This window comes from Euleptes europaea, chromosome 3 (genome assembly GCF_029931775.1).
Source record: "Euleptes europaea isolate rEulEur1 chromosome 3, rEulEur1.hap1, whole genome shotgun sequence".
Taxonomy (NCBI): Eukaryota; Metazoa; Chordata; class Lepidosauria; order Squamata; family Sphaerodactylidae; genus Euleptes; species Euleptes europaea.
In genome coordinates, this window is record NC_079314.1 from 43157253 (window position 1) to 43184177 (window position 26925).

A 26925-nucleotide genomic window follows, 5' to 3' on the forward strand; every position below is an offset into this window, starting at 1 on the left:
CAGAAAACAGTTTGACTGTTTCTGTCCCAGAAGCAGATAATTGTAATTGGTCTCCCCGGCCCTACAAGGGATTGTTAGTGTCAGCCCTACCAAGACAGTGATGACTCTTCCTCCAAAAATCACCAATTTCATGCACAATGCAGAATACCAAATTTAGTATGTCCTGCTGCATGAGTAGACCCATGGTTGAAAAGATGGCTTGTGAAATCTTGAGCCCTTTCAGAAAGCTCATCCTTGGCATGAATAATAAAGTTCCCTGGTTCGGTTACTTTGGGGACCTCCATCATCAACCCTGAGACTATCTCGGCCAACTCAAGAAGAAAGACTGTTACACAACAAGAACATCAGGAAGAGATGCTTTTTTTTCTTTTGGTGACTTTTGGACAGGACATCTGGTTAGGGAGATCAGGACATGACAGGCTATGGCAACATCCTACTTTCTCTACCACCAGCTTGCATGTGCTGTTATACCAGACACCTGGTGGATGTAGCTGTGACTGTCACACCACCCCTTTCATCAGACCAACTCTCGGTAATCAGTGAGAACTGTACTGATTATTCATTTTTAGGATCTGGAATCCACTGAGTATCTGGAATTCCTGGATCTCACAAGATAGTAAAAACATTCAGTTCTACTTGGGAAGAATACACTGGAAATTGAGGGCCAAACCAAATGTTACCTGTGCCATGGACCACATGTTACCTGTGCACATGTTACCTGTGCCACCCAGCCATGTCCTGCACCTGAGCTGAATTTGGCCCCAGTGCACTTGGGAATGTTAGTTCCCTGAAATCACATCTGTCTGCAAAAACTGTCTTATATTGCAAGGTAATGTGGAGTTGGGCCCTGAGAACAAGCAGTGTGCCTCTGAAAACCCTACAGCTATTAAAAGTGTATACCTGTACCTACAGACCATGCTGGCACTCAGAGTTTGAAATGTTTTGATAAGCAGCACAAATGGAACTATAGGTTCTGGTTTTTTTTCCTGGCAATTCATAATGGCCCATGGTTTTATGTATATTAGCAACCCTGTCAGGAAAAGAATGGCAATATTTCTTCCCATTGCCTAACAGACTGACAACTGGAAAGACTGTTTTGTCCCCAATCAATATTGTGCATCTAACACTGAATCCCAAAAGTTAACACCTAAAGGGTAAAAATGCAAATATGCATCATTAATGCTTGATTCCTTACTTGTCAGTCAGCAAGGAGAAACCTGGTTGATAAATACTGTATATACTCGTGTATAAGCTGAGTTTTCAGCACATTTTTTATGCTGAAAAAGCCCCCCTCGGCTTATACTCGAATGAGGGTCCCACTTACCTGTTCTCCGGTGCAGTGCGGGTGTTCTCCGGTCTCTCTCGCTCATCTGCGGGCGCCTGCAGCCTCTGTAGGTGGTCCGATGACTGCTGATATCGTTCGTGCATGCGCCGCGCGCCTGCCTCACAGGTGGTGGGGGAAAGTGAGGGGGCGCGGGAGGGTCCCTCGGGGGGGAGGGAGGGCAGACTGGCGGCCCCCCCTCAGTGAGGGTGGCTGGGAGGGGGGGCTTTGGTGGTTTTGGGGCGGGAAAGCAGTGTGGGGGGAGGGGCGCCTCTGACCCCCTCCTCCTCCTCAGAGAGTTCCAGCGGCCGCCACCGCTGAGGGGAAAAAAAGACAGAGCGGCGAGGATGGAAGAGGAGGAGGAGGAGGAGGGGGGGGAAGAATGGAGGCGCCCGACGCCGAGGGGGAGCGTGCGCACGGCGTAGGATGAGGGGGCGTGGCTGGGCCCGGGGGAGCGCGTGTTAGGGCTCATAAATTTGGAACGGACGAGCAGGAGCAGCCTTAAAGAAAAAACCATCATTGCTAGTTTGGGATATGTTCAGAGGCCACACATCTGATGACATAAAAAAAATTGGCAAAGTCTTCTCAAGTTACTTTGGCCGTTATTCCAGGTGGGCTTACACCTGTATTGCAGCCCCTAGATGTGTGTTTAAATAAACCTTTCAAAGACCGTGTGCGAAAGATGTGGCATGAATGGATGTCAGCTGGTCAAGCCCGACTGACAAAAGTTGGAAATCTGATGAAGCCCGACATAGAATTGATAGCAAAGTGGGTTCGTGATGCATGGGAAGAGATTCCAGAGGACATGGTGCAACGCGCCTTCAAGAAATGTGGCATTAGTAATGCTATGGATGGCAGTGAAGACAGCGCTTTGTATGAGAACGACAGCAGTGATGGTGATGACTGCGAACTCAGTGATGATGACAATGTATATGCTGATTACCTCACACCAGCTACAGCTGAAGCTCTGTTCGGACATACAGATGATGAGGGGGCATTCAGTTTTGAAGGATTTTAACTCTTGTGTTTTAGCTTGGTTGCTGATTGAGCTAAGGTTTTTGTACTTTTAAAGTTATTGTCGATTCAAAACCTAAAGTTATTCAAAATCTTTTAACCTACTGATGCCTCAATTAATGTAATTCTATTGGTATCTATTTTTATTTTGAAATTTACCAGTAGCTGCTGCATTTTCCACCCTAGGCTTATACTCGAGTCAATAAGTTTTCCCAGTTTTTTGTGGTAAAATTATGTGCCTCGGCTTATATTCAGGTCGGCTTATACTCGAGTATATACGGTAAGTCAAAACAGATTTACAAGCAATGGTATAGAATGGCATGCCAATTAAAGTTACTATTTTGAACTCTGTTGCTTTTCAGAGCCTGAAATATTTAAAACTCTAGTGCTATTGTGAATTGTTCCTTGCAGTAGTATTTTTTAAAATAAAGTTCAATAATGTTCAAGTCTGAGAGTCCTCCTCAGCTCTTTTCATTTGTTGTTTGTGTCTTTATATCTTCTGCCTTTTTGTTAATAGAGAAATTGAAACTTTTAAGTTACATAGAGATAATCCTTCTTAGCTAAATGCCCTGATCCATTCACTTCTTGTTTACTTAAAATCTGGCTGTGTAGAAAACAATATTGGCCAGTAACAATTATTTGCTGTAATGAACCAAGAAAACAAGTTCTGTTACGGTACCATAGAAGTAGGTGCCATTGTCCTGTTAAGCATATCCTTGGACTGTGTCATTTTGAAGTAAGGCTGTAATATGACTGAAAGTAAAGTGTGCTGTCAAGTTGCAACTGACTCATGGCGACCCGGGGAAGTTCCACTTCATGTGGTTTTCAAAACAGGAGCTGTGCACAGATGAGCTGCCATTGCTTTCCTCTGAACAGAAGAAGAAGATTTGGTTTTTTTATATTCAGACTTTATCACTTAAAGGAAGAATCAAACTGGCTTACAATCACCTTCCCTTCCCCTCCCCACAACAGACACCCTGTGAGGTAGGTGGGACTGAGAGAGTGTGACTAGCCCAAGGTCACTCAGCTGGCTTCATGTGTAAGAGTGGGGAAATAATCCAGTTCACCAGATTAGCCTCCGCCACTCATGTGGAGGAGTGGGGAATCAAACTCGGTTTTCCAGATCAGAGTCCACCGCTCCTAACAACCACTCTTAACCACTACACCACACAGCCCCAGTCTTCCTTGATGGTATCCCATTCAAGTGCTGACCCTGCTTAGTTTCCAAGCTCTGACAAGGTAGGGCTAGTCTGGCTATTAGGGCTGCTAGATTGTGCACATGGTACAGCTCAGTTTTAAAGGGTTATTCACAAACCACATAAATCAAGCTGCTTGAAATCTGTGACACCTGAAACCCAACTGGATTTTTGACAGGACTGGTGGTGATGTAAGTGCAGAATCTGCTGGCCAAACAGAAGTCAACATTGGGTCATGAAAAAAACCAGGAGGCTCCTTAGAATAAAGCAGCAGTCCTTTAGGGACTTCCCAAATGAGGGGATTGATGGGGATCAGTGAAGGTCTTCTGCCTTGGGGAATGCAACTGTCCCAAGTTTTGGCTGATGACAAGGAAGGTACCTTCACCTGCATTGATATCCTTCCTTGGGACTGTGTACACCTCTTTCAGGTTTTCTGCATCCCCTGAAGCACAGTTTGAGACCCTCTTTTTGGGCTAAATATATCTCTTCTGCAGCAAGTGGGAAATATATAGTTTGTTGTCTGACACATTGAGGTGCATATATTGCAGCTGCACAATACGGTTGACTGGTGGTCTCAACACCAGCGACATTCTTGTCTGTTTGACATATGGCTGTCTGCATAATTTACTTCTGTTGGCAGATGTCAAAGCCAGGCCGGCTGTGTGGCTGTTCAGACTTATTTATTTATTTTTGGTATGATGAGATACAGCATTCTTCAGCCATCCAAAATTGCTCATCCTCATTCACACATTTTAATTTGGGCCTTTTCTCCCTTCTTGCAGTTTCATAACTCTTTTCCTCCTCCTCTATCTATAATCTTTGCCAGCTCCATTTTCAGCCTTTCTCTGCTAAGCTTCGTGTTTGCCTCAATTTTCAGTCATCTCTCCTTTCCCCCATCCTTACCACTTTCTGGAACAGTTTTGCTTCCTTTAAGTTGTCCTGAGGAGGTTGTTGGACTCCATCCTGATGGCTGTATTTATATCCTTGTTTTGTAGTTCATTTCCATTCCACCGACTTTGACCATCAGTCCCTCAGTTCTGCAGGAAGTGGTCATACTGGGATGTTGCTAAAGAGACAGGATGCTGGTTAATGCTTTGGAGACAGAAGGACAGGTGAAATATGAAAAATCACAAACACACCCTCAATATTCAGGACCTAATTGTTCCCCAGGAAAGGGATGAAGCTCCCAAGGGAGCTAAATATTTTATTTTGTGTTAAAGAAAAGTTCAAGAATACAAACCACCACCAGGGAATTATAATCAATGGTCACAGCACAGCACCAAGATCAGATTCCATAACTACCATTCCCAGATTTACTGGTCTAGCCAAAAACTAGACTCCATGGTCCATGAAAGTTTTGCCTATTCTAGCATTACAGGGCTTTCTGAGCCTCAGGTGGTAGGTGCTTTTCTTACTGCCCCCTGAAGGCACCCGTTAAGACAGGAACTGCCTGAGACATTAACAGGAGCTATTGTACAGATTCCTATGGGATTCGTAGAGAACATGTTTCAGATAGTTATATCTCACCTTTTGCTTAATAATCTTCCAGTAAATGGGCCTTTAAGAGGCTACTGAATGGGGGAGGGAAGGGTATGGAGTGCTGTTTTCCTCCTCCAACAAATCCTCCTACTGCACACCTGTTAAATTTGTATGGTTTCAATAAAAGCTCTCCCTACTAGCAAGGATAATTAAAACATGATGCATAGTCCATGAAACCTGTAGAATTATTCTTCACAGCCATCCTTATATTTAAATAACAATACCTTGAGTCTCTAGGACCAACTTTAACAGTATGCTTGCACATTTATATGTGCTTGGCTAAATTATTTCATATTTCATCTCTCAGTGGCAATTTTTAACTACTTCCCTTGTGTTCAGCAGTCTCGACAGGAAGTTGCCTATAGCAATTGACCAGGCCTGATAATGTGTGTGTGGTTAATTGGAGGTTAAAAATTGAATTCTAGGTGTCAAGGTAGCAATGATAAAACCATAGGTGTGTGGGGGAATTTTTTTTTTTTTTTAGAACTGTCCAATAAGGACTGTATTATTCATCCTCCTCTGCGTGATGGCATTGTCAGGGGCTCTATCCACTGTACTGCTAGTTAAATGATAGCTTCGGGCAGTGATAGCCCATAACATACTCTTGAATTTATAATACGGCTCTATTGCCCTTTTTGTTTGTGTCTATAAGGAGAAAACTCACATACTTCTCTTAACTTGGCATTGTCATTCCTCTTCAGGGAGGGTGCTGTATTCTGAAATGGGAGAAGGAAAAAACATATTTTTTAAAATGGCCGCTTAATTTAACGGGGCCTGAGTCTTGTTTCTCCTTTATCTCTGTTGCTGTTGCTGTTTAACATTTAGCTTAACCTCAGACCAGAACAGCAGTAGTTTCCAGCATCCCATTTGCTGTTATTCATTAGGGCTTAATTGGGAACTGTTGGTGGCTTCTCCTGGCAAGCACTACATCCCTAATTGACACTAGTGATTTATTAGGGAAGAGAATTCCCTTCAGAAAGCCCATGTGCTGGAAAGCAGCCATGACTGATAGAACAGGGCTGCTAATAATAAGAGGGATGGCTGCATTATTTTTTTTTAGTGCATCCCAAGATGTGTGGAAAAGAGCAGCGGTGAAAGTGTAAACCCGTTTAACACAGCGGCTCCAAACCTTCTTGGTCTGGTGACCCACAAGTCCAAATTTGCTTGGTATGGTGACCCATCCTGAGCCGGCCCAAGGTTTTTTGCCACTCTAGGCAAACTATGATCTTGATGAACACCCGTTTAATTCAGCGTTCCATTTTCTGCAGTGGCTAACCAGATCTTTTTGAGAAACCAACAAACATTGCACAAAGGGGGCAGCTGCACTATGAACCCAAAGCAAGTGACGTTCTGTCATACACAGCCTTTGCATATGGAGGTTACATTCCAGCCTTTGACCACCATCTCCTTCTCCATTACTCTCTCTAATCCCCCTAAGATCATAAGAAACTCTCTGTAGTAACCCTCAGGACATATTTTACTTAACATTTATATGCAGTGAAGAAAAAATGCCAGCTACTATATGACATGGAAGATACTGTTTCTAGGGTCAGATATTGGTTTCCAAAATACAAAAGAGAGCAATGGAAAGAACAAGGGTGCCAAATAGGGATGGCTGGCACGCAACCCGCTTTAAGAGGCTGCGAGACCCACTTTTGGGTCCCAACCCACAGGTTGGGAAACACAGAGCTGTAACAGCTTGGCAGAGCTGTAACAACCTGGCAACCATAACTTGTCCATAATTTAGACCAGATACCATTACTCTTCAGGAACACTTTCCAGTATATCAAGAGGAGAATACAGTAACATGTATCTTTGGCTTCTGCTAGCATTTGAGATGTATCTAGGGCTGTCAAAAAAAAAAAATCGGTACAGTTCGGATTCGGCCGAATTTGGCCCTTGTGGGTTTGGTACGTGCCAAAGTCCGAACTCCCCCACTTCGGATCCATTCAATTCGGCGGGAATCCAAAGTTCGGAAAAAAATTCGGCCGAATAAAGCCATTAAAAACACAATCGCGCCTTTCCACGGCTCTGGGGGGGTGCATTTTTGGGGTTAGAGGTCCCAAACTTTCGGCAGAGCTTCAAAGGACGTTTATTGAAAGACTCCCTAAGTTTTGTAAAGATTGGGTCGGGGGGGCTGAGATATGGGCCCTAAAAGGGGTCCCCTCACCCTTAATGTGCATCTCTCAGCAGAGCTTGCTGCCCACGCACAAAGCTCCCAGCCCGACAACAGCTGAGAAATTTACAAAACAACTGCAAAACAACACAACCTTGTTAAACAACACCTTTGCAACACACAACTGAAACCTCCCCCCTCAAACCAGGGAGCGAGAGACTCGAGGGGGAACACACACCCCAGGCAGAACTGACGAAAGCCCCCTTTGGCTTCCCCCCCACCCACAGAAACTGCTCCCTCCCCACACACACACAGACTCTGCTTTCCCCCCCCCACACACACATACACAGGAGAAAAATTATAGATTAAAGCCCCCAAAGGGGTCTTACTGTGGCTCTCTTCTGTTCCATCAAGAGGGGCTGAAGAGGACTTGTAATCCAATATGATTCCAATTAGGCACGGAACGTTTTGCTCTGGAGATGCACAGGATCGGCTGATCCATTCATCCCAATAGGGGAAAGGGGAAAGGGGAAAGGGGAAAGGGGAAAGGGGAAAGCCCATATCTCGGGACCCCCTAACCCAATGTTCACAAAACTTGGGGGGTATCTTAAGAACACTGGTCTGAAACTCCGCTCAAAGTTTGGGATCTGCACCCCCAAAAATGCGCCCCCTGCAGCCATGGAAAGAGAAAAGGGAGGAGGCGATATTTCTGCCCCCACTGAACCCATCTTTACAAAACTTGGGTAGTATCTTAAGAATAATTGACTGAAGCTATGCTAAAAGTTTGGGGGCTATATCCCCAAAAAAGCGCCCCCTGCAGCCACATAAATGGAAAAAGGGGGGAGGGAAAAGGGGGAGAGCCCATATCTTGAGACCCCCTGACCCAATGTTTACAAAACTTGGGGGGTATCTTAAGAACACTGGTCTGAAACTCCGCTCAAAGTTTGGGATCTGTATCCCCAAAAATGCGCCCCCTGCAGCCATGGAAAGAAAAAGGGGGGGAGCCCATATCTCGGGACCCCCTGACCCAATGTTTACAAAACTTGGGGGGTACCTTAAGAAGCTTCATCTGAAGCTCCAGTGAAAGTTTTGTGTCTGTACCCCAAAAAATACGCCCCCTGCAGCCACAGAAAGGAGCGAATGTGCACAAGCACCCCCCCCCCCCACACACGAGGATTTCGCTCTCTCTCTCTCTCTCCCTGGCCGGGCCGCACATCAGCTGATTCCTCCAGTACTCAATCCTGACTGATTGGCCAGAAGAAGACCCAGCTTGCCCACCGATTGGCCGGGGGAGGAGAATGCTGCTTACGGTTATGCTGCTTACTGACGGCCGAATTTGCCGAATTTATTCGCGAACTCCCGAACTCGCTGAATTCTGCCCCCCTGGTTGCCCGCCAGTTTTGAGTTCGGTTCCTCCCGAACTAAAAACCACCAAATCAAGGGAAATTCGGCTGATTTTCAGTTCGGGCCGAACCGAATTGACAGCCCTAGATATATCTTTGTGAGGGTGGAAAAGGTGCAGAACTTTTGCAATGGAGAGTGGGCGGGGGACTGGGAGAATTATGGGGGCAGTTTATAATGCAGTCTTACGCAGAGTCTAAATCCATTATAGTCAATGGGTGTAACTCTGTTTAGCAGGCATGTTTTATATGGGATACAATAGTTTTACACTGTATCACTCTGTTTTATACATTTATCATACATTTATGTTTTTCTACCTGAGGCTAAGAACAAAGTATCTTTTCTTGTGTCTTATTTTTTACATCTGTCAACCTCTTGCATCTTATCACAAATACTGCTACCTTCCTACACTCCCAACAGGAAACTGAAAGTTTCTCTAGCCTGGTCTGATAACTAGACATGAGGATGTGGCTTTCTTCTGCAGCTCTGTCTATCCACCTACCCACCTACTTACCTAGTGTCCTGCCTACCTATAAGTTATATTTTTATCTTGCCCATCCTCCAAGGAACTTGGGGGGGGGGCATACATGGTTTCCCCTTACACTTTTTTTATACTTACAATTCTGTGAGGAAGATGAGGATGAAAGAGAGTGACCAGCACAGGTCATGATACAATGGGAACTTGAACCCAGATCTCTGACATTTTATCCACTGCACCACACTGGCTCTATACACCAAACTAGCAACACACAGCCCTTTCAACCTGTGCAAGAACTCGATCCCCAAGTATGTGTTCTTAGCCATTATCTATTTTTATCAAGTGTGTGTTACATGCCATCAAGTTGCTTCCATCTTACAGCAACCCAATGAATTAATGAACTCCAAAACATCCTATCATTAACAGCTCAGGTCTTGCAAACTGAAGGCCATGGCTTCCTTCATTGGGTCAATCCATCTCATGTTGAGTCTTCATCTTTTCCTACTTTCAACTTTTCCCAGCATTATTGTCTTTTCCTGTGAGTCTTGTTCTTAAAATATATTATTTTATTAGCACCTTGTGCTTAGCTTTTTCAGTGTTCAGTTTCTTATAAAAATTCATTTTCCCCCAACAAGACTTCCTTAGTTATGTTATTAAGAATTACACAAGATAGGTATTAAAGGAGCTAAGTTATAAGGTGAAAGGAGAGCTCAGCTCCTCCAAATAGCTTAAGTGTTTTTTGCTTGCTTGACAGTCAGAATAGGGCACATGTGAGTGGGTCTGAATCTGTATCTCATTGGTTTAGCGTTTCAAATGTTGGCAGTTATGCTTTTAATATGAAAGTATGGAAGAAGCAAGCAAAGAAAACAGCTTCTATTAATGATGTTCATGTGACACTCAAATACCAAGATATAAATTATAAGGAAAAAGAGACTGTTCAATAGGTTATTGTCTTTTATAGTCTTTCCTGATCCAGTCCTGTGAGCTGCGTGGTGTGCGGTAGGGTGTAAACTCAGATGCAAGGAATGGAGCATTGACATTTGTTATGTAGAAGACATTGACAGTGTTAGAACTTCCTTCTGTCAATGTCACACGCAGGTTTCAACCTGATTTTGGAAGATTTTCATTGATGTGGTGGGTCACAGGCTGGACATGCATTTTAACATTCACAAAGAAAACTCATAGAATCCAATCTGTGTTGACTTAATAAATTAGATATAAATCACCATTCTTGACAGGGGCAGATGCTCCTTCCCTGGGTGGGTGGGGGGCAGTCTACACAGTGGGGGGGGGAATGTGGGGCAATGAAAATTTTACAATTTTAGGCAGTCTCTTCTTTCTTTTGCAATGGCTTCTGACAGCAAGCAGAAAACAGTTGCTGCTCCTTGGGGATAAAATCCTATATTAGATTCCCCCCCCCCCCCAGGTCCTTACAATGTAGCACACAGCAAACTGGAATCAAACCTTGGAACAGTAAGGAGTTGGCTGATGTTCTTTTGCATCTTTTATTGAGCACAGGTGAGATACCTTTTTTGGCTTGTTTTGAATTGGTGGCTGTTTTAAAACTGAATAAACAGGATAACACAGAAGTGGAATGATAAAGATTCATCGTGGGTGTTAGCTCCTTTCGGAAATAATATATTTATACATTTACGCAGTTTGTTTTTGTATATGTGGCTGGCAGACTGACCCCAGGATTCCCAAGTGGCAGCTAGTAGCCTCTGACGGGCAGAAAAAAAATGCCCGGGCCAGAGGTTTTCTTTATTATTATAGTCCATGACCAGTAGGTACATAAGGGAAATGTTAAATACAGAAAGAATAAAATTTATATACAAATGATCTTCACTGAGATCTAAGAGCCTTTTGGACATAGTTGTAAGTTAACTCCTGGGTCCTAGTTGATATATATTGTATTATGTAGATAGAGATAGAGAGTTTGCAGTTCTTAAAAAATTGTGATTTGTATCTGTTCTAGAGGTTAGGTTTTTGTTGCGATGACAACAAAGGTTAACTCTATATTTACTTATATATGACAACACTTTTGTCATAGGCTTAAGTAAAATACAAGGAAATATGAAAAGAGGTTAGGGTTAGTTTTTGAGATATCAGTAATTAGGAAATGTGGTAATTACAATGTAAAACTCTGAAGGCAGGAAAAATAAGTCTGCTTCCTTAATTTTTGGGATGACTCCCAGATCTGAAGAAGGTTTGTCCTTGCCTGCAGTACTGAATTATTGATTTGATATGGTAAAAGGCATGTATGTATACGCTGTCTTCTAGTAACCTCTGTATTCCATATCTACACTCCTTTCTCTCTACTTTCAAGCTTCTTAGCAAAACATGGTTTTATTGCTCTTCCCTTTTCTGATGTCTCGGATAGCATTTTCTCATTGGCATTTTGTATGATAGTGACAGTAAATGCTGTTCACCTGGAAGAAGAGCAGATTAACTGGCACCGAATGACTGATTGACATTGGCTGTTTGGGTAGCAGGTCTATGTGTTATCATTCATGGAGAAATAAATATCCTTTGCACGTATCAAAGATGTCACCAAGTGACATACATGGTCTTCCCAGTTACGGTGAAGCTTGATTTTTAATCAGAGGTTGCTTAGGGGGCTGTTATCTGTCAAGCTATAAATGATACCATGGTACGAAGAAGCGGGTTTTAAATCTTATACTAGTTGAATTTGGGATGCATGGTGACAGGCTCAACCAAAATGTTCCTATTCTATTACTCAAACCCATACACATTTTATTCTCTTCAAATTACCCACAATTATGCAGCTTTGCCAAGAGCTATCTGCTTACCTGACTCTCCTCTGGAAAAAAAAATCTAACTTTTAAGAATAATACTGTTGTTGTTTTTATATCTTAAGAAGATTTAAGGGGTTTATAAATTCAAATGCAAAGAATCATTCTTTGAAGGCAAGCCTGTGTTCATTCAGTCCCAGAAGCATTCCTACAAAAGGCAATGTTTATGCCTTGCTAAAGATCAACATTCAGCCCCAAAGCTAGTGATTCATCATCTTAATAGAATACTTCTTTCCTATGAGAGAGCTCTCATTTATATATAAAAAAAATTCGAGTGACAGTGGCAAGGAACAGTACACTGTAATTGTTTTTCTGGTAAATTAATGTAGCCAGGATTGTGTATTGTTCTGATACTTAGAACAAAAGTGGTTTTGGAAGAAATGGCTTTTTTTTGTTCCTTGGCTCTGAACTGAATCTTAGCCCATGATCCCACTCTTATCATAGAGCTGCCCACCTGCATACATACAGTTATACACCTCCATTTCAGTCCAAAGCAGAATTTCCTCATTTACTTCTATGGTAGAGATACGCACCAATTCCCACCCCCCCGTATTTATTGGGTTCGGGTTTATCAAATAGATTATGCTATAGAGCCTATTGATATTGATATAGAGCCTATTATAGATTATGCTATAGAGCCTATTGGAAGACCTATGAAGTGGCGGTGATGGCAGCAAAGAAATGTTACTGCTCTGCTATTGTAGCATCAGTTAGTTCACAACCATCCTAAATGTTCTAGGTAGCTCAGCACAGGGATGGTTCCAGGTTTTGGGGGGCCCTGGGCAGGGAGTTCCCAGGGCACCCTCCCATCCTCTGCTCATCATCACGTCCCCTGCTCCTGCCTTCCTTCCCAACATTTGTCCCACCTGTGTTCTTCCCCTGTCTGCTCAAAAGCCCTACTATTAGCCTCATGCACAGCTGCTGGCAGCCCTTTCATGAGGGCATGTGAGAAATTGGTTAAAAAAAAAACCTCAACTTTTAACTTAGGTGTAGAGCTTTAGTTTATTTAGTTTAGTTTCAGTATTATTTGGGGAGGGGCTGTGGCTCAGTGGTTGAGCATCTGCTTGGCATGCAGAAGGTCCCAGGTTCAATCCCCGGCATCTCCAGTTAAAGGGACCAGGCAAGTAGGTGATGGGAAAGACCTCCGCCTGAGACCCTGAAGAGCCGCTGCCGGTCTGAGTAGACAATACTGACTTTGATGGACCAAGGGTCTGATTCAGTATTAGGCAGCTTCATGTGTTCATGTGTGTTCCTAATTAGACTTGTGATAGGCGTTAAGAAGAGTCAAGAATCTTGTTTGCCAAATAGTTAATTAGCGTAAAGTAAACCTTTTCACCGTCGGCTCTGAGCTTCATAATGATTGAGGCCGAGTGGCCTTAGAAAACTAGTTCTTCAGTTCAGGATGTAGCTTGACTTTTCAGAGGAGCTCTTCTCAAGTCCTTTATCTTTTATCCCCCCCCCCCACCCCATATGTGCCCTGGGAAAGCTGGGAAGCCAAAAAAGCCAGAAATGTTCAGCCTTTTGGCTTTCTGGCTTCATCTGATAGCCTTTCCACCCCATCCCCTCAGTACGAAATATCTGAATGCACACCCCTATTCCTGACATTTAATTAACTCCGAAAGTGCTAACATTCATTTTGTTGCTGAAATAGTTGGTTATTTGGTTCTATACCTGTCCTACATTATTGCTATATCTCATTATATCCGGTACTGCCATAAATAAATCTGCAGACAAGCCCAGTAATATCTCCAGCCAAGAGGCGAATCTTGATTATGCATTTTTTATTATTATTATTCGAGGCCACTCAGACAGTAATTCTGTATCCACATCATATCTTCCCAGCCTTGTAATGAATATTAAGTAATTAAGTAATTAAGTGGTTTAAACAGGGAAATAATTTTTGCCCCACGAAGCTGTGAAAGGTCAGCTCTGCTCTTGCATTTTCAAATAATCTCTCAGCAAATGGTTTGTCCTGTATCAGCTCTGTTATTGAGAGTCTAATCCTGCAGTTTGTGCTAATCTTACGATTTCACTTGGTGCTATACTATTCAATGCATTTATTTTAACACACAGTTTATTAATCTGATTTGAGTACTCCTGGGTTTCACTAGCCATTTTTAAAGTTCGTTTCAAACTAGAACTTGGGGGTCTCTTTGAGCATGTTTTCCTGGATATCAATTTTTTATTCATTAAACTTTTCAACAACTTTTATAAGATATTCCACCGATCCACTAAAAATCTGAAGAGTCCTTTTCCCGCCTGGCTCCAAGTGTATATCCTAACATCTTGTTAGACTTGCCTTAAATTTTAGAATATTTTCCTCCTTTATCATCCTGCAGTCAAACCCTTGCTTTCTACTAGAGTTTTAATGGCATCCATGTATTCTATATTTACTCAGGGAGCAACTGATGAGTCTTTCAGGAATTAATTAGTATCTCCACCTCACCTGCTCTTATTGCCTTCTTTTTCTGCATAATTATCAGAGGGTAACTGACAGTTTTTGGAAAGATGGGATTATAATTATGCTGTGTTTGGCTTGGACATGTCTCACAACAAGCTATAGCATATAACCATCAAGCAACAATAATTATCGAGGAAACACACTGTTAGGGCTAAAGCAATGTTAGATCTCTGAAAACTATTATTGCAGTCTGTGAGCTGCTTATCCTGAAAGAGTTCTCTTGATTAAAATTACCGTTGAAACATTGGTGAGAAATTAGAGTAATTGTGCATTGTTCCCGGTGTGGCTTTCTTTTTAGACAAAAGATGTGCCAACTTCTTTAACAAAGAAACAAACATCATAACTGAATGTAAAAGAATTTAATTTTTGAAATGTGCTGGTTTATGCTAATTTTGATAATGCAGAACTAAAGTGAATTTTTCACTGAGGTCTTTCGAAGTAGCTTTTGGTATTAGTTCCACACCTGACCATGTAACCATTAGATAGAAATCTGGGATGTTCAAGATCTGCTCCTTATGAAGCATGCTGCCCTTTGTCCTCAGGATTTCATTACTTCTTGTTTGTACAGTTCCACCAGCACACTCTGAAATTTTAAAAGAAAGATATTTTGAAATTATGCTTTAGTACTACTTTACAGCCAAATGAATGGAGCACATCTGTAAATGAAGTTCTAGTAAGCGTTGGAAGTAGCAGAGTCATGTTGGAAGGTGCATAAGGTGATGTCCCATTATTAATAGTTTTGGTTTCTGATCCATCAAAAAATTTCCATCAGAAATTAAGGATGCAGTGGGCAATTTTTATTTGCTTTCATGCTGTTAACTACTCCCCACTCAACCCTTGGTCTGCTCCCCAGCAATGTTGGGTCTCAAGAATTTAACCGACAATATTCCCCATTATTTTCATACTCTGGACATCCCACCCCTCCGCAGAGCCTTCTCTCTCGCTAAGGTTAATGCCTTTCCTTCAAGGATGCCATATGGAAGGTATCAACAAATACCAATCCAGGAAAGGATTTGTGATTCCTATTCCCTGTACTCAATTGATCATATTCTGTTGGTCTGCCCTCTATATGAAACACCCTGTGGGAAATGGTTAAAAAATAGGCTTCTTTCCAAATATCACCTATCTACCCAAGTAAAACGTCAATTTCTATTGAATGATTCCGATCCAGAGGTTACTGTAGATGTTGCCAATTTTCTAGTGGATGTGATAAACGTTCAAAAAACCCAGTTTGTAATTTCTATTATTGGAATTTACTGGCCTATGTTTTTATCTTAATGACTGCATATTTTATGTACCTTCTGTAACAATTGTAATATTACTATTACCATTACTATTACCATTAATATTACCATTAAAGGTTTTTCATTCATTTATTCATTCATGCTGTTAACATGGAGTGAATCAGAAGCACTATGAATAATTATAAGAAGTGATTGCAATTTATGTTCCTTACTGCCTATACATTGGTAGATTAGCAGTGGAAATACTTTAGCAACAAGTGTTTGTCAAATGTTTTGAGGTTAACAAAAACCTTTATGCAGGATCAGGGGCTGCTAACTGAGGCCTTGCCTGATGCGCAACATACTTAAGGTAAAGTGCCATTGAGTTGCAACTGACTCATGGTGACCCCATGAAGTTCTACCTCTCATCTCTTTCAGGGGAAGAGATGAGCAAAGGTGGCTTGCCATTGCATTCCTCTGCATAGCGGTTCTCCTGGTGGCTGACCCTGCTTAGCTTCCAAACTCTGACAAGATCAGACTAGTCTGGGCTATTACAGCTGCTACACAACATGCTTATGTATGTGTTTGTTTTCATACACAGCATACTTACGTTTATGTAAAAGTGGTGAAATAGTCTTCATAATAGACAGCATATTGTTGACTTAGAATGAACAGAGTGAGTGATTTAGTTTTGTCATATAATGACCATTTTCTTAAATAAAGGCTTTAAAATATGTTTAAAGTGTTTCATTAGATCTTGTTCTATACTTTTCTCGAAGTTCTGTGCATTTGGCTTCAAGGAAAGAAAGACATTCAGATGGATATGGATTTCTAATCCAAAGATGTTGGTGGTTTGGGCTTTCACAGGACTGGATGTGTTCAATGTTTGGGGCAGTTCAGCACACACATTGAAATACTCAAATTGAAATACCTCTTCCATTTGAATTCAGTGGAAAAGCCTATATGTTTGTAAGAGCTCACAGTGGGGGTGGAAAGTACCGTCAAGTTGCAGCCAGCTTATGGTGACCTTGTGGGGTTTCCAAGGCAAGAGAAGTTCAGAGATGGTTTGCCTTTAGCCTTTGCTATTCTCTGTGTAGCGACCCTGGACTTCCTTGGTGGTCTCCCATCCAAATACTAACCAGGGCTGCTCCTGCTTAGCTTCCGAGATCTGGTGAGATCATGCTGGCCATCCAGGTTGGAGTAAGAACTCATGAGGGCAAGCTTAACTTTCTGTTTTGGAAAATGTTTTCAAAAGCAAGCCATTCAGAAGACTTGCAGTGCATTCCTGATCTTTAAGGGCGAAAGCCCTTAGGAGGCCAGGAAGGCACTGCGCCGGAGTTGGGGCCCTCCACGCTGGCATCCGGGCTACTTACGCTACCCTAAATTGCCCCAATGCCGGCGGGGAGGCCCTATTTGGTTAAAAAAGCCTCTAAAAGGCTTTTATTTGTCTTTCGGAGGCTGTGGAATGGCTTAGGAGGCAGCGTGGCGGCGCCTTCTCCCTGCCGTCCCTGGCCACAGCCAGCTCAGGAATGGGCTGTTAAGAAAATTCCTGGTTTTGAGGTTGAGCCCCAAGGTCCAGTTCAGTCACATTTAGGATTCTTCTGGCTTTGCCAAAGTATGCATACTAGAGATGCAACATAATTTAGAATATAACTTTCTAAAACTCAAATTGCAATTTGTGTAGACGTATCCCAATTAAAATACCTAAGCTGGTTTGAGGGATTGTAGAATAGTTTGAACTAACATGCAACAGTCAAACATTGACAAGAAGCAATCCTCTCTTTACTTGGAATTGGAGCAGACAAATACCATGTTAGACTAAGTGAATATACAGTCCCTAGCTGGTCTTTGTTTTTAATGGGGAACTATGAAAAACGTTATTTAGACTAGAAGGAGAAATAAAAAAACTAGCTGTTTCTGATCTTAATAGAGGGACAGTGCAGAATCTTAGCAAAACAACTGCTGAAGAACTGAGAAAATTCCATACCCATGAAGACTTTACCAAACACAAAATGTCAGAGTACAGGAACATGGAAATATCCATAAGGGAAAAGTACTGGGGGTTGTCTCACATCCCTAATGGACCCTGGTCTACCTTATATGGTTACAGAAATTTATGAGAGAGGAAGAGTTTGCAGTGGAAAAGGAGCTCATGATTGCTGATTTCGCTCACTGGATTTGATCCATTGGGGAATGAAGGACCCACATTAGACCCATAATGAGTTTATCTGTCCATGGCTACTGCAAAAATAGATCTCCCTTTGTAGGCTAGCCTTTCAGCTGTACTCCATCCTTCTTCGAATTAAATGAATTAAGGACCATCATTCTTTTTAGATAGTGCCCTAAAATGTGAACTGAAAGAGGAAATGGATGGTAGCTGCTATCCAAGGCAGGAACAAATTGGTTTGGAGATTTATTTCATGGAAGTGAGAGAGATATTTGCTGACTGTTGGTGGTAGGCAACGGTGTAATTCAATAAGTGAAAGCTGGGTTTGAATGGATGGAAAATTAATCTTCAGGCCATGTCTCCTGTGGGATTTTCCTGTGCCATTATTGATTGCATTTCAGCTCTTGCCTCAGGAGAGAAATTGGTTGGAGTTAGGTTTTAATTGTATTCACAGCTCCATTGGATTACTTTCCTTCACAATATATGAGCATCATGGTGCTTTTCTTCAATGAAAAAAGTGTAGGGATATGAAAAATTTAACATACAGTTTTGATGACTGATAAAAAATAATGTTGTTGTTAATTCCATTGTGTGATTAGAGTATTAGGTAAGTATACCCAGGAGGTTCCTCCCAAAGTTGTCTAAATAATTATTGCTGTGCTTGAGAAATATTTGACTGTGTAATCTTAGTGGTTTTTAGAGTTACCTGGTAGATTTAAGAGCCAAGTTTGTTTAATACGTGAAATACTTTATTAGATAATAGTTCCTCTCATTCCTGCTTATTTGTATTGACATCTTTTTACTGATACAATTGCTCCCACCATTTATCCCATGAACACAAGCACTGCTGATCTTAGTAGTGTTTTTAATACAGGCATGTGGTCATTCATAGGTAAGGAAAAATATTGGAATTGTTAGGCAATGAAAACATTCTTCCCATTTTTCCACAGTTTCAGAGCCCTGTAGACATCTCTATCTCTATCTCTATCTCTCTCTATCTCTATCTTTGTGTGTCTCTATCTAAAATGAAGCTTCCATTTCTAACACTATGAAACTTCAGGCTCATGCGGTACTTTCTCTTTCTAGTGAGAGCAGTGTCAAAGCTCAGAATCCTTGCAAGTGAGTCTGCTACGTTATGCTCCCTCAAGCACAGACAGAAAAATAGAGGAGATATCAGCATCTGAAATATTTGTCACAAGCACACCATCCTATTTTGCATGCCACTGTACATCTTCCTGCTTAATTGTGCAGAATCATGCTAAATAAGGCTGTCTGTGTGGCACACAGATTGCAGCATCTGTTCTCCACAGGTGTGGTGTTGTCCAACCTGGAAAAAATATGCCCGGCCACTGGCCAAGTGATCATTTGCATTGGCCTGTAGTGCCTGAGAAACCAGAACTGATCAAGAGATGCAAGATAACAGATTCATTCTTCTATGTTTCACTTGTTACATTTTTTACTGACTATGCACACTTCACAAAGGTACAGACTTTAGCTGTAGGAGTAAGTGTAATTGTAAGCTGGCCTCACATACAACTCACATACAAAAAGGCTCCCCAACATTTTTTGCCCATGGGCATCTTTGCAGTTCCGACACTGGATGGTTGGTGCAACTCCAAAACGGCTGCCTCAAGAGGTGGAGCCAACCACAGAATGGCTCCACCTCTTGTTGCAGCCAATCACAACATCTCACTGAGTCATGCATACCTCTAATAGTAACTCTTCAACATTTCAGGCAGAAGCTCTGTTCAACAGGATGCCTTTTAAAATGAACATTCTTAAAAAATATTTTCTTGCATACACACGACACATTTTTAGTCATATAGTGAAGCTCCTCGTGTTGTGGTGGAAGCTGCTGCTGAAGCAACTCTTTAAAAATCTGCACACCCAATCAGGAGCCCTGCTGGGCAGAAGCTTCACCTGGCCTTTCTAAAAACACCTCGTCAAAATCAGGAAAGGTGTCTGCAGGCACCATGTTAGGGAATCCTAGTCTAGGGGATACTCTTGGGAAAATCTAGTTTTTCTACCATAACATGTAAAATACCTCAGCAACTCAGTAAAGAAGAGGAAATCATGTACAATAGGGCACATTAAAAGGTAGCCTAGTTCACGTTTGAACTGGAAAGAAATCAGAAGGAAGAAGAGTAAGAGGAAGGCTATAATCAAGAGCAAAAGAGGGTGCAACTAAATAGAGCAAATCAAAGAAAAGTGTGGAGATAAATGCCATCTTGAAGAGGCTAAGGAGGAGTTGGTTTCTCCTATTTTCTTTCTCTCATTTTCATGGGTTTGCTCTGCATTCTTTCCAGTTTGATCTGGAAAACTTCTAAAAATAATTCTGGAACTGGAACAGGTGCATCTTGAAATCCCTTCATCTTTCTCCCCATTTTATTACCGGTATGTTTGTATGTGTGTTGATAAAACACTGCAAAAAAGCAATCTGGGTATGATTGTGGATATGCTTGAATGTATTATTTTTGTGTGGTATTTTTTCTTTTGATGATGCCATGTCCTCCTGTGCATTGCTAAGCATCACACAAAATTATCTTGATTTTACTGTAGGTGCTTTCACGTACTGATAATTTTTTCGGGTTGTTCCATCAGTATGCATGTACACTGGTAAAATACTGCACAAGTAGAATCTTGATACACTTATCACATCAGGACTGCTTTTGCGTATTGTTGTTGGACGCAAGCAAATATTGATAATATAAAGACACAAATTGTTGTGCTAAACTGTACAAGCAGCTTTTGTACATGAGCAGATCTTAAAGAATTGCGTCCGAGGAACCCTACCGCATGGGTTCCACACTGGCAATGTGACCTAGTAGATTGAAATTCTAAAATATGGAGAGAAGTTCAGAGGAGAATCTCAGAAGTAGGGCTTCCTGCCGTTAATGGAATCAGCATAGTGGTGAGTAAGTAAAAGCAGCCAGCTAGCTTTGCTGGGCCAGATAAGATCCTGGCAAGGAACAACTAGAAAACAGTCTAAAGAAGAAGGAGGGTATAATAAGAAATGAACATAGGTCATGAGTTGTCTAACATTTTGTTATTAAAGACATATAGTTTGTAAGAAAGTGTTTTTCAAACTCTAAATGACAATGCTGCTATTAAGGGAAGTTTCTCCCTTACCCCCATTTCTGTCAAGGAGACACATTTTCTTGACAATTAAATGTAAAATATATAATAAGTGGTAAGGGTTTTGTTTTTCTTTTAAAAAATTTGGTTTCTAAAACTGCAAAACACAAAGGCATTTTCTTTTCTATTTATATCAAAAGGAAGGATAGGTTGGGTGTATTAGAGCAGCATAATTATAATTCATCTGCCCCTCTCCAGCGCTTTTCCTAAACTGGTTATTTTAAGAGAAGTGGGAAAAGAATTCAAGAGAATTATGCTGATTTGATGCCTTCCCTTTTGGATATTCTACTTAGGGCAATCTCGGTTGGCAGTGTTCAATATTTGCAGTTCTGTGGCAACATATGTGGTACCGCCATTGGCATTTATTTAAGGAAAGAAATGGTTGTGCTACAATATTTATCAAAGGCCTTGCATGTGTGACAAATTATCTCGCTTCAACAAATCATTGTTGGTGCCTCATTTACAGAATTAAAGTAGCTCATTATTTTAGACAGCTGGTGACTACACATTGAATTTTGTGCAGCACATACTTACACAAATCAGAGTTACAGTAAAACAGTAATTGGGTCAAATTATTGCATCTTTGAGAGAGTTGTGAAATTTCGGCTCCTAACCTAAATATAGTGCTATATGAATTTGCAGTACTAGGTTTTTAGTTCTGTCTTTGGTCCTAATCCCCCACCCCCAAATCACTGTAGGATGATTGACATCCTGGAAAAAAAGTGCTGAGTAACTCAGCACTTCAGTTCCTGGCTAATGCCCCTCCCTGTGCATTTTAGGTAGGATCTATGCATGCATCAGATAAAAGTTTTAAGGTGATATAGAGAGGGAGAGATTACCTGGGAGCCCTAAAAGGCTGAGATCCCCCAATATATTGACTCATATTGCTGAAAGTTAGTAGTTGAATGAACTTGCACCCATCTGATCTTTGGCTTTCAGGGCAGTGCTTTACAGACTCAAGTAGGAAGTCCCCTTATCTGTCTAATGAGTTGTCATGCATGGCTGTTAATGAGGATACTCTTCTGGGGTTGAGGGGAGCTGGGATTTTGGTAGTAGGTGGCTCGATTATTAAGAATATAGGGAGCTGGGTCTGTGACAGGTGTTCTGACTGCAGGGTGAGTTGTCTGCTGGTTGCAAAGGTTACAGACATTGTGCTCTGTCTATGTTGATAGATAGTGCTTGGGAGGAATCAGTGGTCATGGTGTGTGTTGGCACTAATGACACTGGAAAATATAGCTGTGTGGTCCTAGAGGGAAAAAATGTATATCACTAGGCAGAAAGTTAAAAACAGAACATCATCATCAGCATTCTCAGAATTACTACTGGTTACAAATGCAGGGCCAGCTAAACAGGCACAGATTATGGGTCTCAATGTGTGGATGAAAAAGTGGTGCCAGGAGGAATGGTTTATAGTTGTTAGGAACGGGGGAGTGCCAAAATGGGAGAGCTAGAAATGGGAGAAAGCAATGGGACACTGGCACCTGCAGGTATCAGTTCTATAAGCAGGACAGGGAGAGATGTTTCGAGGGGGCTGTTGTGTTGTATATCAAAGACGGCATAGAGTCCAATAAACTAGAAAGCATGAGAGAAATGAACTCCCCAACAGAAGTGATAGGAATGGAGATACTGGGCTCTTACCGTGTAATCCTGAAGGAGGGAGCCAAAGTGCCATGGGAGCTGGTGTGACCCCGCACCAGTGTCCGTGCCACTTTGCACCATGATAAAGTGGCATAGACACTGGGGGGGGGGGCACTTATGCTGGCACTGGCCTCCCAGCTCAGCAGTGCGGGTTTCGGCCACTGGTGCTGCCATGAGCAGCAAAATCCTGGTAATGAGTGCCCGCTGTGGAGCTGCCTTTAGGCAGCTTCCAAGCCCCTTTTGGCCTGAGAACGCCCCTCTACACTGCAGCAAAATAGCTGGCATAGCCCTGTGAACCTGCAAGGAGGAGTTTCACGGGTTTTCTTTTAAAATGCCTTTTAAACTTTTATTTTTTGGCCAGGAAGCCTGTGTCGAGGCGGTGCAGCTGCACCGCTCCCAACAGCCACCTATCTACCCCCCTCTTCAGGAATGAGCTGGCCAAGTTACTTATAAGTGGGGGTGTACTATCACCTTCCTTGTCAAACCTTTGAGGCTGGTCTCGAGATGGAGAAGAAAATTAGGGAGGCAAGTAAAGCAGATTCCTGAGTAAACTTAGTAGTTAAGGGATAAGAGGATAGGTCTTCTTATGAATTAAAACTTGGCTAACTGAAAGAAACAGAGTAGGAGTAAATAGACAGTTCTCTCAATGGAAAGAGGTAAGCAGTGGGGTCCTTCAAGGATCCTTATTGGGCTGGTGCTGTTCAGTTTGTCCATAAATAATCTGAAACTAGAGTGAGTTGTGTGAGTCCAAGTTTACAAATGACACAAAATAATTCAGGATGGTGAAAAACAAGGCCAACAATGAAGGGTTCTAAGAGGATCTCTTCAAATTGGTGGAATGGGCAACAATGTGGCAAATGAAATTTAGTGGAGGTAAAATGTAAGGTGATGCACACCATAACAAAAAATCCAACTTTAAGTATATACAGCACTTTGTTCTCAACGGAAGAACAGGATGTGAGCCAAACTGGTAGGTGTTCGAGGATCACTAAATATGTGTCATAATATTTTACTTTTTATTTTTAAGAATGGAAGAAATGACAATGAAACCAGCAGTCAGAGAATCAAGCCAGTGTTTGAAGAGGATCCTATCTTTGGTCGACAAACATCCTATCAGAATGCAGCGGTTCACATACCAACAGATATATATGAAGGCTGTAAGTAATTAATCAACTCATCTAATCTTGTTACCTTCCCCCCACATGGAGATAAGTTGCGTGCATTAGCAATAAGTTGGCTATTCCAAATAAATCATTGTATGGACGAAGAGGGTGAACCAGGATTCATGTCTGCAAGCTCCATGCCTTGATGAGGTCGTTTGTAGAGAACCTGTGCATATACAAACTATATGTAGTTTGTATATGCTTTGTAGGCTTTCTAGAAGGGATGGAGCTCCAACAGTGGTTGTTAACATTAAACCATGCGAATAGACAAGACTCGCCACTATCTGTATTCTCTGTAGCTTTCACACATTTTAATAGGCATCCTGTTAAACAAAGCTGTTGCCTGAAATAATGAAATATTACCTTTAGAATTATGCATAACCTCACTTCTTGACACTGTTCAGTTGGCTTTACCTCCTGTGGCAGCCATTTTGTTGTTGGCTTCACCTCTTGTGGCAGCCATATTGGATTTGCGTCCATCACCTTGTATCAGAATTCCAGTGGTGCCAGCAGGCTCAAAAAAGGTTGGGAACCCCTCCTCTAGGGTCTCTTCCATACAAGTGTTTCATGCTGTCAAATGCCTTGTATTGTTTTTTTCATTTCTGCACATTTTCCTCTGTGGTATTTGAAATGTTTTCTCTTCATTTTTCTCTGTGTTTTTCCAAGCACTTTAACCACATTTTTTTTCATTTGTTTGGGAGTCAGCTTTTAGTGTGCAAGTGAAATTCCCTAAATAGGTTTTTTTTTGCTCCACCCAACCAAATACCTGACCCTTGTCCCCGCCCCCATTTTTTCGCTCTGTGAGGGAGCGAGTGCAACACTCAACATTAATGCATGCTTTCCCCCTTTTCTCTCCCTTCCGTTTTTTCTTCTTCCTTCACTCCCCCTTTTTTCTCTCCTTCATCTCTGGTACTGTCTCACCATAGCTCAAGTGATCCCCTCCCTGCCCGCCCCAACCACGTACATGGAGGAGGTGATGGCACAGAAAGAACAAGCCCCCTCCTCCTTCTCCTCCTCCTCCCCTATGTTTGCCTTGCTCACTCCCTTTCCTCCCTCCCCTTGTTGGTCAATTGGTCTGTGCATGAGGTGTTTATTGAATCCGGTTCAGCTCAGCTTGTGTGTGGATGTTGGTGTGAATTAGTGAGAGGGATGATTACGGTGGCAAGGCTGAAAGAAGAAGAAGCAGACTTGAGGGATTTGCTTCAGCCACTGTGTGTCTCTCTTTCCCCTCTACATGTTCCCTGCACTGAGTAGGAGACGAAAGAGGAGCCAGCCCCCCTCCCGGCCTGGATTATTGTTGTTATTGTTGTTGCAACACCCATTTACTGTGCTTTAATTAAATTAAAAATTAAATTAAAATTTTAATTAAAATTAATGATAGAAGTAGTGATAAAATGCTGGAATAAGTTAGTGTTAGGATGCATAAGTCCTCCAGCATGTGTTCCTAAACGTATCACAGCTGGTGCTCTGGTTTTGGGCATCCATTTTGAGTTGGAAGTTTAATGCAACTGTGAAGTAGCGCTAAAGCACCTGTGCAAAAAGGGGGGGGGAAAGGAGGATTGTCATGCACTGTCACCTGCCATGTCATGGGCAACATCCGATCCCCACCAGGAATGCTACTTTTTTTTTTTTTGCAGTACCACGCAGAATAAATACAACTGAAATGACAAGGGGCAGAAATGGCAAAACTATGAGGGGAAAGGAGGGGCACAGAATGATTTCCTAGAAAGCATTTCCAAACCCCATGATTCGACCATTGGGAAAATCTGTGGTAAACTGGGCATGTGGAAAAGGCCTAGGTGATGGTATTTATTCCAGATTAAATTGCGCCTAAGTGAAGAAATATGTTTTAAGGTTTGCTGTTTTGTAGGGATCTGCTCTAGAAATACTTATTTCCTGTCTGCTGTTTATAAATTTGAATATGTCATTCAAAATATTTTACACTATCAAGTGTACCCAACCAACTAGGATCTTTGGATGCAGTTAAAACTTGTAACAGCAAATGTAAAGGTTCATATAGTAATACTTGCACTTTGATGCATATAAATGTAGGGAGATGACTTATAACACATTGGGCTAACTGATGTATCTATTAAGCAATATCAGCCTTGATTAGCAGGAGCCTCCTGAGGTTCAGGCAGAGACTTTTTTGTGGTTATTGTATTTGAATCCTCTAATTGGTAACTAAACCAGTACTTTTACACTTGCGGCATATTTTCCATCCCCATAGTAGGATTCTTCTTCTGTTAAAATGGTGTCTGGGAGGATACGTTCATCTCGAGTAAGTTGCTTACATAGTACATTATATAGATTTTCTTATTATACAATTTGCCCAGAGTATGATTTCTGCAATATGTGTTATTACAATGAAAATTCTAATAGTCAGTGATAAATGAACACATTTTAAATAAGAGTTTTCCAATGAACCCTCTCTCAAATGGCAGCAGAAAAAAATACATAAATTGGCCTTTCAGAAATGATGGAATTTCTCATAATGGTCTAAAATGAAATGAGAAATATCTAGAATAACAGCCGTTTCCACTCTAATCCTTCAATTACAGTGTACTTTTGCATTATTAAAGTCAGAATCCCAGAATAATCCTCCAAATCTGTGTCATTTTGACACTCTGCATGAGAAATCGCAAGTTGTGCACGACTTTTTCTCTGCTCAATCCTGTTGACATTTCCTTTTCCACTCATATCTCATTTATCCATGCAGACACATAACAGTATATGAATTTTAAGTAAATATAGTCCAAGCTAGGGTTTCTGTTCACTGATGGAGGGGAAGTTTGCAGAATTAAAATGAACAGCATGAGATTCAAAAATGGGGAAATAAGATTTTTCATTCTGATGCTATTTTTGAAAGATTTAGCATCTTTAGTGCACATTACCTGCCCTGTCCCGATGTATGCGTTGTGTCTATGTATAGTGGGGCAATAGGACTGTGCCTTCAGCCTAGCCCAGTGGATACAATGGCCACACATTGGTGGAAATACAGCAGCTTGAATGTTGTCAAGAGTTAGAAACTCTGAATACATTACTCTCACCTTGAAATAATTAAAATAATCACCCATTTGTTTTCAGGGTTGATTCAAGTGGTTGGTTCTTACTTTGAAAGACCTTTGTAACATGGGTCCTAAATACTTAAAGGACCATCTTTCTCAATACTCCCAATTCCTGTACTCCAATCTAAATCTGCTCTCTTCCCTTCATGCAGACATGAAAGAACTACCAATGCTCTGTTTCCAGATTGTACA

The 26925-nt window shown here is 41.7% G+C and overlaps 1 protein-coding gene across 1 annotated transcript in view; it reads left to right on the top strand.

Annotated features, from left to right (window-relative positions):
• The window catches only part of CACNA2D1 (calcium voltage-gated channel auxiliary subunit alpha2delta 1), a 437349-nt gene that overhangs the window by 233979 nt on the left and 176445 nt on the right, over positions 1–26925 (top strand). The window contains exon 6 of the mRNA XM_056846470.1: positions 23530–23659. Within this exon, the coding sequence (XP_056702448.1) occupies positions 23530–23659 (130 nt within the window). The remainder of the gene's footprint in view (positions 1–23529; positions 23660–26925) is intronic.